At 34.0% G+C, this 20,332-nt stretch overlaps 1 protein-coding gene across 4 annotated transcripts in view; it reads left to right on the forward strand.

Moving 5' to 3' along the window:
* The window catches only part of Camta (Calmodulin-binding transcription activator), a 1,863,487-nt gene that overhangs the window by 1,672,642 nt on the left and 170,513 nt on the right, over positions 1–20,332 (forward strand). For all 4 annotated transcript variants that reach the window (XM_072532541.1, XM_072532543.1, XM_072532542.1 and 1 more), the window contains exon 7: positions 13,309–13,376. In XM_072532541.1, coding sequence (XP_072388642.1) covers positions 13,309–13,376 — 68 coding nt within the window. The remainder of the gene's footprint in view (positions 1–13,308; positions 13,377–20,332) is intronic.

The raw sequence follows: 20,332 nt of genomic DNA on the forward strand, positions 1-20,332 counted from the left end.
GTAACGGCCCATTCGATTTTATTTTGTGTAAAGATTTTTTCCGCTAGTTGCCTGCTGGATCTGTTGAGGCCCCTTGGAGCCTCTGTCAGCTGCACACTTTGTGGTTCATCTTCTTGTATTTGTTGAGAGCCAGGAAAATGGGTCATTAACAGTTCTCTAATAGTTTCCGTTAGACTCTCAGTATAATCACCATTCGGCTTTTTGATCAGTCCAATTTCATTTGTGTGGTCTTTTGAGAGAACCTTTTGGAGCCGTTGTGCAGGGGCTAATTCTGTTATCCCTTCGCACATTTTTCTCCACGAGTTTCTTTTTGATTTTCTTAGTTCTTTGTTGTACTCAGTAAGGGCATTTCTGTAGGAGTCCCAACTACCTGTAGATTTTGCCCTATTGAAGAGTTGTCTGACCTTTTTTCTAAGTTTGGATAACTCTTTATTCCACCAGGGAACATCCCTAGTGGTTCTCTTGTGGCACTAGGCGACCATATTGTCGGTCCATTTTTTATCGATGGAAACCTAGACGGGTCCAAATATTTACAACTTTTACAGAATGAAATCATTCCGGCAGTTTAACGCCTTCCCTTTAATTTTCAGGACGTTTATTTCCAACAGAATGGGTGTTTGGCTCACAACTCTAGAGCAACTATTGACTTCCTCAATCAAACGTTTCCTGATCGACTGATAAGTACACGTGGCCCGCCATATCTGACATAGATAAACTGAGCAACATTTATTGTTACTTACTGGAAAAACGTCCAAAATAAAATTAATATCTACCTGTAAATAAATATAAATTACACTTATATGCATACCATTAAGACAGGTTTAAAAATTAAAATCACCCAGATGGGCCTCTAGTGTTTCTTAAAAAGAAATATAATATTAAGTACACCTAATTACTTTTTAATCACAGGGTTATTTCTTTCTGTTCTCTATGTGTCAGTTCTGTCTCTATGAGTTAAAATACACCAGTAAAAGATGACAAACTAAGTTTTACTATCTGTACCTAAATTTTAAAAATTTTAGAATGTATTTTGTCCATTATTTTATATGTGTGTTATTATTGTCGAGTTGAGACTAGAAAGTTGCACTGAAGAATTGTGATATTTTATAAATATTTACATATTTTTCTTATTACAGTGTCGTGAAAAAGGAATAAAACCATTCCGAAAGCTAGACAAAACGTCAAAAGAGTGTTTCATTAACATCCCGGCCAATTTTCTGGCTGCAACCCTAATAAACTGTGTTGTTTGTATATATATATATATATATATATATATATATATATATATATATATATATATATATATATATATATATTACACCCGAATATTCGATTTTTAATTCCAATAGTAGCTAGTATTATAAATTTCTGCTTTATACAGACAAACTTTGCGTGAAAAAAGTTTTATCGAATGGAACCCAGAAGCTTACTGACTATAAATAAACACGTTAGCCTAGCGATCCTTAAATTTATGATGTTAAGTATATGTAGTGTCTGTAATTTTACCTATCTTTTCGGTAAAAGCTTAAACAGAGATTAAATTTAATTGAAATTAATATCTGTTGAAAACGTCTATTACGTAAAGTGTAGAAAAAAATTAAGAAACTAGAAGTACATATAAATATTTTAACTATGGTTCTTAGCAATTAAATATTGGTAAAATTAGGACAATTTTTATGACAGAAGATGTCAACGGTCTTTATACTGGAAAAAAGTGGAAAAATTAGAAATATCAATACTGTCTTCTCCTAGTTTTGTAAAAGAGGTTATAAAAATAATATGCAAAACTTGTTGGCAACGTGAATTTGGTTTATTGTATATCGTGAAATTTGGAGATTGCTTAAGAGGAGTAGTCAGTCAGAATCGCCTAACAACTTATGTTCATAGAATAGAAGTTTGTTTTATCCTAAATAATATTAAATATACTATATAATACTAAAATCTACTTACTTTCATGCTGGCTTCTGTAAAAAATTATAATTACCTATTGATTCTTATAATCTGAAAGATATTAAATCTCTTATGATTAAAATTACATTTCCTAATAAACTAGTAATGCATCTACTTATTATCTATAAATGTATAAAATAATAGGTTACTTCTATGCGAAAGGAGTAGTGTGGTTCACAAAAGAATTAAATTTTTAAGAGAATATACTAAACTTAAATCTGAAAATGCAACATTTGTATAGGTAAATGAGACATGGATATTTGAAAAGCTTGAAATTAAAAGAATTTGACAAGACGACAGCATAAAATCAATAAAACACAGACAGAGAAGGCAAAAGACATTATAATTCTTCATGCAGGAGGGAAAGAAGGTTTTATAGAAAAGGCAGATTTGATTTTTTCTTCAAAATTAAAATCTCTGCTGATTACCATAAAAACATATATGCAGATATGTTTGTTAAATGGCTTGAGGAGAAACTATTACCTAGTCTGAGTGAACCATCAGTTATAGTTTTAGATAATGCACCTTACCATTCGGAGATTTTGGAGAAACAACCAAAACAGTCGTGGAACGTACCGAGCATAAAAAATTGGTTAGTTAAAAATAATATCAATTTTCCGGAATACGCCTTCAAATCAGAGTTACTGAAAATTTCGAAACGTAATGAAAAACCAACAGTTTATATAGTTGACCAAATTGTATTAAGTTATGAACATCAAGTACTACAGTTACCGCCGTATCACTGCCAGTTTAATCCCATCGAACGCATCTGGGATATATGTAATGTAACGTAATATTTGCCTACCACATAGGGTATAACTATAGGGGTTGAAAATTGGGACAGAAGCTACTGGGGTGGAGATAGGACAAGCAAAATTAACGATACTTGTGTGAACGGCACTCAGGGCTTATTTGGAGAGCTGGGTCGTGGATAAGTGAATAGCAAGGGGGTTGGATTGAGTCAACTACAAAAATGAAACAAAGGGGATACTGACATGAATCTCCTGGAAGAAATGGACAAACAAAACAACGGGAAGAACCTCTAGCAATTTAAAATGGAAGCTGCTTCGAGGTGCCAAATTATAACGATTACAACTAGTTGTAACTATTGAAATAATAATTAGTAACACAAAATATATCTTTTTAAATAAGACTCAAAAAGGGGGTTATAAACTTTTTTTTGAATAAATGAAAAAATGGTTTAGAGAAATAAATTAAAAATTTATTGTTGTCTCACTACAAACAGTTACAGAAATATAGATGGCACAAAAAATACTATAATAATAGTTACAAAAATTTAGACCAAAAATAACAAAGAAAACTTACATGTCATTCGTTTACAAACTTTGTTTTACGAGTGGGAGTTGCTAAAAAAATTACAAAAATAGTTACTGGACTATAAACATGTGGCAGAAATAATTTATTGCAAATAAAAAATTATCTTTTTAAATAATGAAAGCAATTATTATTATTATTAAAAAAATGTCTGTCTTTACTTTGAAATTTAAAACAAAACAAAAAGTTACCTCGATTTTCACTAAATTTCACTATGCATAATGTCTAGGGTCGGGAACTGGATTTATTAAAATTCCTGCCACTCGAACAAAAAAGTACTCTATACTATGAAAAATGTTCTAAAACGGCTTCTTTATTCGAACATTGAAGTTTGAGGCTGAAACTGGCACATTCTTCTATCTTGTGTAATCGCCGTGTTACAAATATCTCATAATGAGAAACGGCATAAACAAAAGTTAGTGATTACTCTTATTTAAACAGATCATTACTTTGAGTAAAAATCACTTTTCTAACAAATTTGCCGGTTAGTCTTGACCGACTCACTACAGCGTCTGCACCGTTTCGTTACCCTTCTCAACCTGACTTGAATTCCCCTCAACCTCAATCTAATACCGGCAAGGGCTACCGTTTCCCTTACCTCTTCACCGGTTCTTGTCATCAAAAAACCAAAATTCTTGTTTTAAACAGGCCTCAACAATCTTGCAAAGCGACCTTGAAACAAACTACTTTTAAATTTGTAGAAATAACACGTATTATATCGATAATTTCGACGTCCTAGTTATAACCGGAATTTGGGAATCTTTTCTTTTACCTCACAATGTAAACAGAGAATTGGGGGATTTGAATGTAAATAAAGACATCAAGATTTATAGATAGCCCAGGAGTTATTAGAAAATTTTTATACTTGCATATCGATATTTTAGTAATTTCAACATGCTACAGTAAAACGTATTATGATAATCACGTTGGATGAAGTTGATACAATGACGATGCAGTTAGGGAAATGTGACAAGAACCTCTTAAAACTAAAACTCCAGAAATATGAGCCAAACAGTAAATAAATGTGAAAAATTATTAGAAGAGTGGCGGATCCGGGAAAATAAAATTAGTGAAATTAATCCAGTGATTATAGATTTACATAATGAGAGCGGTAGTGAATTTAGTGATAATGATGATGACTTATAAATTTAAATAATCATTAAGTATACTATTATAAAGTTATTTACAAAATAATTGTACAGTAAGTTAACCATTATATTTATACATTCATTATTAGCCAAATAAACAATAATATTTAAAATTCCATTTGAATTTTTGCTCCTCATTTTACAAAAGTTAACAGGCAACTGATAATACAGGCAAAAATATTCTAAACAAAGTAAGTAATTAAAAAGATTATGGAGAACTCCAGTGCAGTTTACCGTGTCTTTTACTACAACGAAAGGTTTTCTGCGAAATCCATTAATCGTTTAGAGGTGTACATTGGTTGAATTTACTATATGTATAAATAGGTGTCAAAGAGAGTCAATATTGAAGACAAAGTTTTACAAAGAGGTGCATCACTAAATGCCTCTCTGCATGTCAATACTTTAATTGTCAGTCTTATTACCTATTGTCTATTATCTATCTAAGTATGTAGGTTGATATTGTATGTAGTAAAAGTGGAGTTGATTAAAAAAAGTAGGATTGTAAACTTTTTTTTAATAATAAACACTTTCAACTACCTATTTCCTAATGTTCATCTTTGATTTATTGTTTATTTTTGACAAAATTTTGTGTTATGTGATCGGGCTAACAATTCCAAGTAACTGCTATGCTATCTTTATTATATATTTCAGCTCATTTATTCTTGGCTTTTGTATGCAATTTATTTATTCGTTTAATAGTTTTTTAATTAGTTCAATAAATTATTAAACTGTTTATCGTTGAATACTTTAACAATTCTATCGCAATAGCATATGCCTGTACCTTTTACAAGTTTTAATTCTAATGTAACACATACTTTTTATTACCATAGTCACCAACAAATGTCTGCCGAATGACAAAGCAGTCTTTGTTTTGCTAAGCGAACCGAAATTTTTCAACATTAAACATTTTCTCTTTCAACGACTCTTATTTTTCACCATTTCGTGTCATTCATGTAATTAAACATACCTGTCCATCGTGAATCGTGCGTTTTCTGAGTCGTAAATTTCCACATTATCGTTTGTATATTGACACAGAGCTTTTTTTAATGGATCACAAACAGATTACATCGTTTTAAATTGTGAGATATGTTGTAATTTGCGATTTTATTACAGACATTTTTTTCGTTTGCTATTTTGATGTTTTTTATCAATCCAATAAAAATTGACTTTGATTCCTGCGTTCGGTTGAAATTAATTATAAAAATCAATTACTGTTTGTCGTTCTTTGTACAGTTTGGCAATTTAAATTTTAAACGAAAAAGTGATAATTAAATAAAATGCATCAAAAACATCCATGCCCTTTTAGACACTTTCATGAGATACCCCAAAATAAGGTTTTGGATCATTTTGAACACAATAGGTCTCTTGTAGTTTTTCTGTAAACTTGATCGATATATATATATATATATATATATATATATATATATATATATATATATATATATATATATATATATATATATATAAATATATATTTATATATATATATATATATAGTAAACTCTTAAATATTGGGAAAATCTGCAAGAAAGACTCTAATGAGTATCAATTGTTTCGCCGAACGTTTTCGCCAAAGAGAATTAATTTGGCTTCTTCAGGGCTGAAAGAGAATAAATTATAATTAGCTACCATATATTATCTATTAAAAACATTATTGATCTTACCGTAACTTAGAATTGTAGAGTTAGAATGTTAAAAAACTTAGGTAGTAACAACATAGTGGTGTTTTTTGTTACTATGTACAAAAAAAAAGTTTTTTTTGACGTTGGAAATGTATGGTAGCTTTGAACTTCACATTGAAGCTTCACTTCAAATATAACATATACTTACAATTGATTTTAACTGAGACCACCGTTTTCGGGCTTTCAAATTTAGCCCATTATCAAGTTCAATGTCAACAAGTTTCTTAATCAGTAAAAACAGAAAAAGAGAAAATACTACAATTGTAATGGGTTGGTAAAGTATAAATCATGACAGTTAAGCCTAAATTAATATAGTGTAAATATATTCCAAGTAAACTTAGATATGGTAATAGAATTCCCATGAGCAATTTAATTTTTATATTTTTATAGCTAGATTTTAGCCAGGGCGATACTGGTAAAGGAGTCAACTTGCTGGACATAGAAAAGCAAAGACACTGCTTTAAGGAAAAAACGAAGAGGGGGAAGTTACCGGATTTATATCCTATATCAAATTAATATGCATATACACTGATACAGAAAACTTCTAATTACCCTTTAACCCTAAAACTACTCCTAACTCATTTTGGCCAAAAAGTGACATTAGTACTTCTTGTACCAAGCCACAAATATATATGATATCATTCCTAATGTATTCTACCTATTATGGCGCAGCCTCCTTTACATAGTCGTTCTTCATTTCTTTCTACGAATGTCTTCGCTTCTCTGTGCCTGCTTGTTTCTTTATGGGATAGTCCCATCTTAAAGTTGGACATTCTTGGACTCTTGATGCCTCTTGAATACCACAGTGTAATTCTAGTGGGCCAGCTATTGTCAGTTGTTCGTGCTAAATGTCCCGCATAGTGTTATTTTCGAGATTTATATCTGTGGATTATATCAGTGACCAGCTATCTTTATTGCCAATATTTTTTGCATGTGGTTTTTTTCTCCTTATTCTTATCGGCCCTTATCTCTTACAAAGAGAGACATGTTGTTCCAAACATGAATATATCATTCGTATAAAAGTGCTTGTATTGGCTTTACCAGTCAATAAGTCAAGAAATCTATTTATGGCAAAAATATGATGCCGCAAAGACGTTTAGAAGTAGTGCAGCTTGAGCAATTAGTTCGTTGGATGCAACAGGGCATAACTCAACAAGAGGTTGCTATGAGGCTAAATGTGTCGCAAAGTGTGGTATGTCGTGCATGGATCGGTATGTAGCAACTGGATTTGCAACATACAGGCATGGAGGAGGAAGAGAACGATCTATAACTCGTCGGCAAGACCGTTTTGTAGTTCTGACGGCAAGAAGAAACTCAACATTTACGGCTTCCAGAATTAACAGTATCTTCAGGCATGCTACTGGACGAGCTATTTCCAGTCAAACTGTCAGAAAACGGTTACATGAACCCAATTTAAGGGCTAGACGGCACGCTAACCCATCCATGACTAACTAGGGAGCAGCGTGCATGCAGATATCGCTGGGCACTATCAGTGAAATTTCGAAAATTGGAGGAATTGTCTCTTTACTGACGAGTCCAGATTTCGTTTGTATACGAATGATGGCCGAATATTGGTGTGGAGGGAAAGAGGACAGCGTTACAATGAAAATCTGAGAGTCCCAACCACTCTTTTTGGGAGTGGATCCATTTGCGTGAGGGAGGCATATGTTTTGACGGTAGCACGGACTTAGTCGTCTTAATTAATGAGACAATGACTGCTACACGATATCGAGACAGAGTCATAGTACCAATAGTTGTTCCATTTTTTGATGCAATAGGCAAACAAATTGTTCTGATTGATGATAATGCTCGCCCTCACCGTGCGAGAATTGTCAACAAATGTATAGAAGCTCATAGCATTACAAGAATGGAGTGGCCACCGTGTTCACCTGATATGATTTGCATTGAACATGTTTGAGCCGAAATGTCTAGGTAACAAAACAGGCTCCTTCAACCGCCCCAAACCTTAGATCAGTTGACCAATACATTACGCGCGATTTGGGAACGAATACCGCAGCAGTTCATCAATAATTTAATAAGGTCTTCCAAATAGAGTTAGAGCACTAAGGCAACACAGAGATGGACACATACACTATTAATTTTTCTTTTCGGGATATTAGAAATTGAGCAGGAATAAAAATTTTAGGTTGTTAATTTTACAATTTTTGTTTATTTTCTATTTTTTTTTTCTTAAAGAATTTCTTTCTTTCGGTTCATCTGTATGAAAATACGAAGTAAAAATAAATCTTTATTTATATCACTCCATTTTTCTATTTGACCTTATGAACAAAAAATAAAATTTTCGTAATATCCACTTCAATTGTTGAGAAGTATATATATATATATATATATATATATATATATATATATATATATATATATATATATATATATATATATATATATATATATATATATATATTTATATTATATACATATATATATATATATATATATATATATATATATATATATATATATATATGTATCTATACCAATATGTATATAGAATTTAAGTTTATAATACTAATAATAAATGAAAAATAGAAAGTTCTTGAATGTCCTTATTGCATTTGCAGCATAAGCCTTGACTAGCTACATCCGTTACAGCAAAATCTAATAACGCTGGTCTAATGGATAGGTAAATTACACACATGAAGATATACGGAGATAAAGAGTCAGTTTGGAACTTCACTTGCAGTTATTCATGATTAAAATTATTTCACCGCTGCTCTGTTTATTATCTTAACACTGACGGAAAAGAAAGCTGAAATAAATGACTAGTAAATAATTATTCAACTCTGTTAAAAATATTTATAGTACTAGTTCACACATAGCAAGATCACTACTTTCATAATAAGGAGTTAATCAAAATCATATTTTTACATACATTTAAGAATCAAAGAAGACATTGATAACAGAGAACAATGAAGTGATAAAATAATTAATTTTTTAACAAAAATTTCGTTCATTTATTTTTTAAATATGCATGTTTTTTATAAGAAATTAAAGTTATTTTTTTTTTAAATAATGATATAACGTTTCCACAGAAAAAATGGTGGCAAATTAGGGTTGCAAGCTGATCAAAAACGCGAGTTATCAAAGATACAGTAAAAAAAGTTAGCGCGCAACGCCACTGGTTTGACATGACCAGTGTCAATTGTGTGAATTTTTAAAGCATGGGTAAATAGATAGTTTTAATAATATACATATTATCACTTGTCAAACCAATGTCGTTTAGTTTTTAAGAGATGTAACACTTTTAATAAATTGATACTTTTTCAAAATAATACAAGAAATAAAATGAAAAGGAAAATCGTGGATGCCTAAATTTTCAACGAAATATCTGTGTAATAATTTACCACATATGGTGTACACCCTATTTAAAATTAACGATTTGCGGTATAAGAAGGAAGTGGGTTTACAAATGACAGATGTCTGTATCATTAAAAAATGGCCTCTTTGGAATAAAAATCAACCTCTTTCAATAGTTTTCAAGATAAAATGAATATTCCAAATATCAGGATGGACTTTTTTGAATGGTCAACCCTGTGTATTTCCCTATTACTGAGTAATATAAATTTTAGACTCCTAAAACTATTTCTTTTCACAATAATGTCACCTTCCAACCTTATCATCCTATTTGCAGTAATAACTACATATGTATTTAAATGAACATTTTAGATATCCCGTTTTGTTCTATACGGTTTTATACCTTCGCCTTCAATAGCTTGTCTGTCTCGTTACACTCTTTTGTCCAAATCCTATTTACTCTTTCCTACTAACACTATGCCATAAATCATGTAACAATCCTACTTTCACATGTAATTAATCTCCACCGTCTTTAAATATTCACAAGGGACTCAGAGAGTCCTTACCTCTCGAGAAACTCTATCATATGCTTTCACAAAATCAATTAATACCTTAGACAACTTGTTTTTTTATTATTATATTCCATTACCTGCCTTATAATAAATATTTCATCTGTTATTCATTTGCTTTGCATAGGCCAAACTTATTTTTATATATTTCGATTTGTTTACGTATCAGTCATTTAATTACTTCCTTTACTATTTTCATAGTGTGAGTTGGTAGTTTTAATACATTATAATCTTTAAAAAATTATCTTAATGAGCAAAATTGATGGTGCGACATACATTATATTATAAAAAAAAAGAAGAAGGATTGTTACGAAAAAACAGGAGTAGAACTCAATAGATTGGCAGTACATAATATTGTCACTCTTGTGTGTTTTCAGTTGACCGAGAAAGACATAGCAATGAAAGAGCTGATGGAGTTACCAGAAACCGATTAGCTGCAAAATATCTGGATCCGAACACAAAGTAACTCTTACTGGGAAGTTAAAACCTACTAAAGTAGGTGGAAAATGTAGATTGAACGGACACTGGCGGCTGAAGGACTGCGAAAAACAAGCATAAATAGTATTATAGCAGACTTCTCTACTGGACATGTGTCAGTCAAGGGACATCAAACACTTTTTGGAGATGACCAAGTGACTCTAAATACATTGGTACCCATATGTGGTTCCCAAATTCGGAAATGGGTGACTTCAATAAATGGAAGATGTTTAACAATCCATTGAGCTGCATTAAGACCGGTTTATAGCAGGTGAATTCTGAAAAAGTAGTTTTATGACCTTGTAGATAACAGCAGCTTTGCTTTCACGTTTCTGTCAGCAAGTGTTTTAAACATTAAAATGTATCCTATAGAATAAAATCTATTTTGATATTACTTCTAAAAGAATTCTTCTTCTTCTTGTAGTGCCTTTCCGTTTTGAATGTTGGGCTACCATCATGGCAATCTGTATTTTGCAAACTGCTGCTCTGAAAAGATTTGTGGTCGTTGTGTTGAATCACGTACGTAGATTTTTCAGCCATAAAATCCTTTGCCTTCCTGGTCCGCGTTTTTCTTCTACTTTTCCTTCTAGAATTAATTGCAGCAACTCATATATTTCGCTGTTCCTCATAATGCGACAGAGTTATTCAATATTGGCTATTTTTATTGTAGTTAACAACTCTTTTCCTTATTCCATTCTTAATCAACTGTCCTAGTTAGTAACGTGGTCGGTATAGAATATGTTAAAAAAAGTAACTTTATTCCATTAAATGTTAAAATAATTATCTAATAAAGATTATCTTTGATTAGCTACACTATATTGCGTCCATTACTCCACCTTGGAGGTCGGCCGAAATAAAAACAGAATTGCTATTGGTTCAAGGTCCCAAGCTATTACTCGAATATGCAGATGACATAGATCTCGTTGGAGACTCCATCCTATCCACGAAAGACATCTTCAACAAGGTGGAAGGAGCAACAAGTGAAGTAGAGCTGAAGATTAATGAAGAGAAGACGAAATATATGTGTATAAATAGAACGACACGAAGAGACAGAATAGGACAAAATGTGACTGTCAACACCTTAAATTTCGAAAGCGTACAACGTTTTAAGTATCTGTGGGCCGTAATCACTGCTGACAACGATGTTACAGAAGAAATAAAAGACAGAATCCAATCTGTAAACCTCTGTTTATTGGCACTGGATAAGCTCATAAAATCAAAAAATCTTACAAGAAGTTCAAAGATCAAAATCTATAAATCCATCGTCAGACCTGTAATAACATACGGATGCGAAACGTGGACCATGACCAAAGCAAACGAAGAAAAGCTCAGACGCTGTGAACGAAAAATACTTAGAAAAATTTTCGGACCTCACCATGACATCACCACAAACCAGTATAAGATCAGAACCAATATCGAATTAAAATTACTTTACAATGATGCCGATATTGTCCAAGAAATTAAATCACAGTAACTAAGATGGGCAGGCCACGTGCACAGACTGCATAACGAGAGACTTGTAAAACTGGTATGGGAGGGGTTTCTTACAGGCAAAAGACCACTCTGACGTCATAGAATGCGATGGGGAGATAACATCCAAGCAGATCTCCAGAAAATGAACATTCCATTTGACCCTAGGTTGATGGAAGACCGAAAAAATTGGAAAATTGGAAAAAAGTTGTACAGTCAGCCAAGACCCACCCAGGGTTGTAGCGCTACGTGATGATATTATGATGATATTGCGTAAAAACCAAACCGTAACGGCTTTTACAAAATTCGAGGGTCATTTTTCTTCGACTAGGTAAGTCACCGACGGATGAGAGGATTTGGCGTTAAAGCATAACTCTATATGGCTCTACGACATCATCTGCATTTTAAAAACAAACTAACAAACATGTTATAACGCGCATGAAAGTCATTGTCATTTAGACAATTGTCATTTAGTAAATTATCATGTACGGCATCCAAATCAGTTGGCAAACTCTAGCATACCAGTTCGGATGTGAAATTTTATTTCGAGTAGGAACATACCGTTCCCGGGTAGTTATATCTATTTTCATCGGCATTATGCCGTCTAATTTAATACTTACCTTTAACTTTAACTTTATTATTTAACTTTATATATGTTATCTACCATTTAATCCCAACCACTATTTGGTTTTGCAGTTAGTAGCGCAAGTACTCCAAATACTCTAAATTACATTTTTTAATTGTCAAGTCAAAATTTAACATTTACGTTTTTCTTAACATTATTGGACTACTTACTTCACTGAAGATGGAGTAGTAAGTCGGAAAACGTTCTGAACTTTATTACCCATTTATAAATCCATTTGGATTTTTAATTAAATAATACAATTACAACAGACGTTTTTACTTTGATATTTCGAGTTTTTTTAACTAATATGGTATACAGCCAATTTTCGGAAACTATGCCATTTTAAGTTAAAAGACTACTGTTACCTAAATTATTTCGAATTATATTACACAAGTATTACAAAAGACCGATTTTTGTTATGTAGGGCACTCTGTATTTTAGGATTAAGTAAAGCAATTGTATAAATAAATAATGGGTTTAATTCTCATTAAATATTGATATGTTATAAAACAACAGCGAAAATCTTAATAAAAGAAATTCCCATCGAATATGAGGAGTCACCAATATTAACTAGTTTTCATTTTATTTTTATACAAAAAATATTTTTAACTACAATTCAAAATTTTCCTGCAAACATAAAATCTTTGACAACATTTATCTCGAAGCTAATTTAAAGCTGTAAATCCTACGTTTTACCAGCAGAAACAAACCAGTAACGAAAGCTTTTTTATTCTTTTCAGGAAATCGCCGCTATTCTTATCAGCTTCGATCGGCACTCGGAATGGCAAAGCAAGGAGGTCAAGATCAGGTCTGTATATAATGATAAGTTATCACCGGACTGTTTCATATTCACGACTTGCCCCAATTCGATTATCGGTCCGTATACCTCTATTTCGGTACTAAATTTCTAAATCTCGGTTAAGTACTACAGAGATGGACTGTAAAGTGATCCGTTGGGTTATAATATTAAAGCTTGCATACTATTCTTAAAAATTATTTTAGAAACACTATTTAAAACTAATAATTAAAAGGTTTAGAGAGGGTGCTACGAACGTAACCCAAAATATTCTTAATACTATGTTTATAAGGGAATAAGGTACAATTGATTGTGATGACAATTACATTTTACTTAAAAAATTGTTTTAATTCCCACTCTTAATCGTTTTTAGAACGAGTTCCTAATATATATACAGTGTGTGCGTAAAGTATGGAATAAATTCCATATTTCTTAAATAAAAAGCCTTTTTTTTAATCTAAAACACACCAATTTTTAAGTTTAATACTTATGGATATTATTTGAAAGATATGCGCTTAGAAAATTAACTTTTATTGATTTCTAATATTAATAAATTATAATTAAATTATAATAAATAACTTGAAAGTAATCCAGTAAAGAATACGAGGTGTGTTTTTAGGTAAGAACCGTTTTGGAATTAAAAAAAGACGTGCAAAGATATGGCAATAATTTTATTTTTACATGAAAGCCTGTACCTTAATCTACTTTTCTACATAATTTTCGTGAATATTAAGACACTTGTCATAACGTGGCACCAGTTTTTGAATCCCTCCTGATAAAATTCTGCCGCCTGACTTGTTAACCACTGCATCACAAATGTTTTGACTTCGTTATCGTCTTGAAGACGCTGACCGCCCAGGTGTTTCTTCAAGTGCTGGAACAAATGGTAGTCGCTGGGCACCAGATCAGGGCTGTATGGAGGATGATCTAGAGTCTCCCATTTAAATGATTTGATGAGATCTTTGGTCTGATTAGCCGCATGTGGACGGGCATTGTCATGCAGCAAAACGATACCCTTACTCAACTTGCCACGTCTTTTGTTCTGGATTGCAAGACGCAGATTTTTCAATGTCTCGCAATAAGATGCTGCATTTATTGTTTCATTACGAGGCAGAAACTCCACTAGCAATACTCCTTTTCTGTCCCAAAAAAACTGTGCACATGATTTTCCGGGCAGAAATTGTTTGCTTAAACTTCACTCTTTTGGGTGATGATGAATGTCGTTATTCCATGGATTGTTGTTTCGATTCTGGTATGACGTAGGCCACCCACGTTTCGTCACCAGTAACAATTTGGTCTAAAAAATCTTCACCTTTACTGTGGTACCGCTCAAGGAAAGTCAATGCACTGCCTAAACATTGGGTTTTGTGCAAATCCGTTAACATTTTTGCGTGAACACAATTGTCGATAATTTAAGTTCTCGGTAACAATGTGATACAAAACACTACGAGAATACTGAGGAAAGCAGTCGGACAATGATGAAATTGTAAAGCGTCTGTTTTCTCTCACCTTTTCGTCCACTTTCTGCACCAAATTTTCATTAACGACCGAAGGACGCCCACTCCGTTCTTCATCATGCACATTTGTGCGGCCATCTTTAAATGCTCTCACCCATTTTCTTACCATTCCATCACTCATAATGTTTTGTCCGTAAACTTCAACGGTCTCACGATGAATATCGATCGGTTTTACGCCTTTAGCACTAAGAAATCGTATAACAGCCCGTACTTCACAATCAGTGTGACTCACGATTGGTAGAGACACTGGAGTAAACAAGTATACAATGAAGAATCAGACTGTAATGGCGTCAGTGCGTAGACAAGAGATGTAGGTAACCAGCGCTCATGCGCGGAACGCCGACCGTAGCTCTGCGGCGGCGGAATCGCAAAACGGTACTTACTTAAAAAACATGCCTCGTACATGACTTTATCTTAAATCTTCGAATTGTAGCCCTTGTTGTATTTGACAGTAACCATAATTTACGGACACACTGTGTAAATAATAAAAATCCGAATCATATCAGAAACTTTAAAGTGTAAACATATAGTGCATTCATAAAGTGTGGAAACGGTCTATTACCTCATGACTGACTTATTTTCAGAGTTAAAGCTCTAACAGATAGATCTTTATTTTTGTTTTTAAACATTTTTGGAAAAAAAATAACTTTTACCCTCACTACCTTAGAAGATGTGACGTCATCGTTTTTTTTTTAATAGAAACGGCGTATGTTTATATAAAAAATTAAAAGCCCATATTTTTCTGAGTATAATTGTACCAAACTCATCACATTCAAACTTCAGTATACGGAGTGTAAAGAAAGCCATTGCTCATATTATGACTAGTGTAATTTGTTGAATTTCTGTGCGAATTCTCTGTTTGAGGTCTACCAAATTGGTAGGTCGGCTTACATATATCATATTTTCAAATAACTTCAAACAGAAAAGTCCATGCAATTTAAATCTGGCGACCTAGCAGGCCATTTAATGGGGCCGCGTCATCCAATCCAGCGATTGGGAAAAGTTGCATTTAGAAAATTTCTAACCACTACAGCATAATATAGAATTGTTCTATGCTGATGAAACCAAATGGTTCGATCTATTTGACCAGGATTACTGATATCTGAATATGTTGCGGTTAAAAATGAAACTACGCAGGTTTACAAAATCTCTAAATACCTTTCACCCGTCACAGTACCGTCAAAAAAATAGGGTTCTACAATGGTTTTTCTAACAATCCCAGCCCATACATTTACTTTTTGGGGATAATGGGTATAAACTTCTATTGTCCAATTGGGATTTTCTGTTGCCTAATAACGACAATTTTGACTAATAACGGTATCATTTAAACAAAAAGTGGCCTCGTCGAAAAACAAGATATTATATTTAAATCCATTATTTCGATTACACCATTCTTGCATATTTCCGCAAAACTCCATGCATCTATCAAAGTCGTCTTCATTGAGTTCATGTATAAATTTAATTTTATATGGATGTAATCTGGCCTCTTTTAGACCTTTATGAACAGCACCACGACAGATCTCATTGTTAATTGATAAAGTTGTAATTGAAGAATGAAGATTTTTTTCAATTTCAAGTAATACATTTAATTGATTGTCGTCGGTAACAGTGGGTCTGTCTGTGACTCTTGAGTTTATCTCTAACAATGAAAATATCAATAAATTTATGCAATATTTTGCTTATCGTTGCTTTACTTGTTGGTACTGGATGCTTCCGCCATACTTCTCTTGCGATCGTCGTAACCTAAAGGCGGGTACACATATGCGAGCAGAACTGTTCGCGAACCGTTTGTGAACGCTATATTCGTTAATTTGTACGACGGGACGAACCGCTTGCGAGCTGTTCGTTCGTTGCTCGTCAGGAACCACAGTCTGTCGGTTTTTGGGACGAACACAAAGAATGTTCGCAGTTAAATTTGGACGGTGTTCGAGACTATAAATTGTTGCTGCTAAAGTGTGCGATGAGATCATTCGGTTAAACAAAATTGCTGAACGAGCGTGGCTTATTCAAAAGAAACGAGAGAAATTAATAACAGATAATGTAAACAAAATACCGAAATGTTTAGAATACCGAAGTAAATTAATTCTCGGTTTGTTATTAGATATTTAGGGTATTGGATAGCCTGAACATAAACATATTTTCAACGAACTCTTCGCGAACAGCTCACGAGCAGTTCGCAAACAGTTCGGCTCGCATATGTGTACCCACCTTTAAAGATGGGTACACATATGCGAGCCGAACTGTTCGCGAACTTCTCGTGAGCTGTTCGCGAACAATTCGTTAAAACTATTGTAGCGTGTTTAAATAAAACGAGCGGTTCGAATTTATATACATATATTTATTTATAACTTTACAGTTCGGTACTCTCTTATCGACTAACTCACTCCTAACAACGTTACATATATATAATAAAGTTACTTTTCGAGAACATTCTGGCGTTGTCCCACCTCTAATTGTCTCCCGTCCGAAGGACGGGCGCTATTGACATGTCTATTCTTTCTCGCACTCGATACACGGAGAAGCTTCTGGAAGGGTATTAGAGATGCAATGCAACCGTTACCTGGGCCATCTCGAAAGCATGTTCGTAACACTGCTCCCCTCTTAAATCTGACCGTCCCGATCAGCAACTCTATATGTAGACACAGGATGGCGGAATCTACAGGACTCTCCAGCTCTGCATGAACCCTTTAGAAAGAAATAACAGTCTACTGACTTTGAATGATACGATTTCATCGGGTTAATGCAACACACAGTAATTCGTACGCCGGTTTCTCGGAAGATCACTTCAAGCATGCTTCTGACAATCTTCCAGTCCAGATTATCTAGTGCATGACCTATCTTGGGTAAGGCCAAATTCTTGATGTCGTAATTGCACACAATTTTCTTCAAATTAGTTAGAGCACGCCATATATCCTCGTAGCTTGCCCTGTCTGTATACGACTTCCTGGTCACCATATACAGCAAAGATCGAGAACCATCTTCTAATCTCATTACTCTTCCAACTTTAGGCTACTGGTTTTTTAACTCGTCTAAACGACCGAATTTCTTATAAAATACGGATGAGATTCCTTTAGTCATCTCAAGATCTTGAGCAACACAGTGGGCTAGAGAGACGTTATGCGGAACACTAAAAAGATCCTGCTGAACTTCTGTGGTTACGCCGAATCTAGCACTCTTTCTCTCTGCATAATTTGTCATAAATTCATTAAAGCTTGGTCGCCGGTCATATTTGATCTCATGTTGAAGGGTTCGTGCTTCCTCTGTTTCATTTGAGCCAGCATATGGTGCAAGACGATTTATGTGAACTACTTTTGGTTTACCTTTCGGCAACTTCTTAATTCGGTATATTACGTCATTTATTTTCTTTTTAATTTCATATGGACCTTCCCATTGTCTTTGCAGTTTGGGAGACAAGCCTCGACGACGTTGTGGATTATAAAGCCAAACAAGATCACCTGCTTCGTAGCTTTCACTCTTGCATCGAGAATCATATTGATCTTTCATTCTGTCACTGGCTATCTGGATGTGTTGTCGGGCAAGTTCATGAATGTTGTTCATTCTTAACTTCAGGCGGTCGACATAATCTTCGCTTGCAACATGTTCTTCGGAAGGTCTGCAGCCAAACTCTAGGTCGCAGGGTAAACGAACTTCACGACCTAACATCAGGCAGGTTGGAGTCTGGCCTGTAGTTTCATTCACGGCCGAGCGGTAGGCCATTAGGAATAAATGAATATGCTGGTCCCAATCTCTTTGATGTTCTGATACAACCTTGGACAGGTGTTTACCCATTGTTCGGTTCATTCTCTCGACCATTCCATCCGATTGAGGATGCAGGGGTGTCGTTCTGGTCTTATTGACACCAATCAATTTACAAACGTTTGTGAAAAGGGTTGACTCGAAGTTTCGCCCTTGGTCGGAGTGGATCTCCAAGGGAACACCAAATCGGCTAAAGAATTCTTTAACAAGTACCTCTGCAACGGTAGCAGCTTCTTGATTTGGTATCGCATAAGCCTCACTCCATTTCGTAAAATAATCCATGGCTACCAGGATATATTTATTTCCATCATTTGTCTCTGGAAGTGGACCTGCAATGTCGATTGCTACTCTTTCCATAGGACTACCAACATTGTACTGTCTCATGGGTGCCCTCTTTTTACCAGCTGGACCATTACTGGTTGCACACAGTTCACATTTCCGGCACCATCTTCTTACATCATCTTTACAGTTTACCCAATAGAACCGTTCTCGAACCTTTTGCAGAGTCTTCGTGATACCAAAGTGTCCACCTGATGCACCGTCATGCAACTGACCCCACACCTGACACCACTGTAGCGTGTTTAAATGAAACGAGCGGTTCGAATTTATATACATATATTTATTTATAACTTTACAGTTCGGTACTCTCTTATCGACTAACTCACTCCTAACAACGTTACATATATATAATAAAGTTACTTTTCGAGAACATTCTGGCGTTGTCCCACCTCTAATTGTCTCCCGTCCGAAGGACGGGCGCTATTGACATGTCTATTCTTTCTCGCACTCGATACACGGAGAAGCTTCTGGAAGGGTATTAGAGATGCAATGCAACCGTTACCTGGGCCATCTCGAAAGCATGTTCGTAACACTATGTTTATGTTCGACTATCGGATACCCTAAGTATCTAATAAACAAACCTAGAATTAATTTACTTCGTTATTCTAAATATTTCGGTATTTTGTTTACATTATCTGTTATTAATTTTCCTCGTTACTTTTGAATAAGCCGCGCTCGTTCAGCAATTTTGTTTAACCAAATGATCTCATCGCACACTTAGCAGAAACAATTTATATTCTCGAACACTGTCCAAATTTAACTGCGAACATTCTTTGTGTTCGTCCCAAAAACCGACAGGCCGTGGTTCCTGACGAGCAACGAACGAACAACTCGCAAGCGGTTCGTCCCGTCGTACAAATAGACGAATATAGCGTTCACAAACGGTTCGCGAACAGTTCTGCTTGCATACGTGTACCCACCTTAAGATCATCAAAACTTCTATTCGCTGTTTTTCTGACATCACTATCGTAATTTTAAATAATTTCTATTAGGGTAATATTTCTCAAAAAGATACTAGTGCAGACTTCTAAATCGATGTGTCACAACAAATAAATTTAATATTAACAAATCTAATGGTAACTACGAACTTACTGTCTGGTTGCTAAGAAATTTGACATGTCCTCACAGCCTATTTGATTTTTGGCAATAAACTAAATACAGTCATTACAACTTTATTTTAGTACCCATTACAAAGACATTATCATTTGAATGGAATTGGCCATCTTCAATAGATAAACAATCTACCTTCTGTATCGTACAACAATGGGTCACTTCATTCGAGCATTTTTTCTAATTATGTTATTTGTTTGTCTTCTGACATATGATAATATAATGACAATTTAATTTTTTAGATAA

The sequence above is a fragment of the Diabrotica undecimpunctata genome, chromosome 5 (assembly GCF_040954645.1).
Source record: "Diabrotica undecimpunctata isolate CICGRU chromosome 5, icDiaUnde3, whole genome shotgun sequence".
In the NCBI taxonomy this organism is placed as follows: Eukaryota; Metazoa; Arthropoda; class Insecta; order Coleoptera; family Chrysomelidae; genus Diabrotica; species Diabrotica undecimpunctata.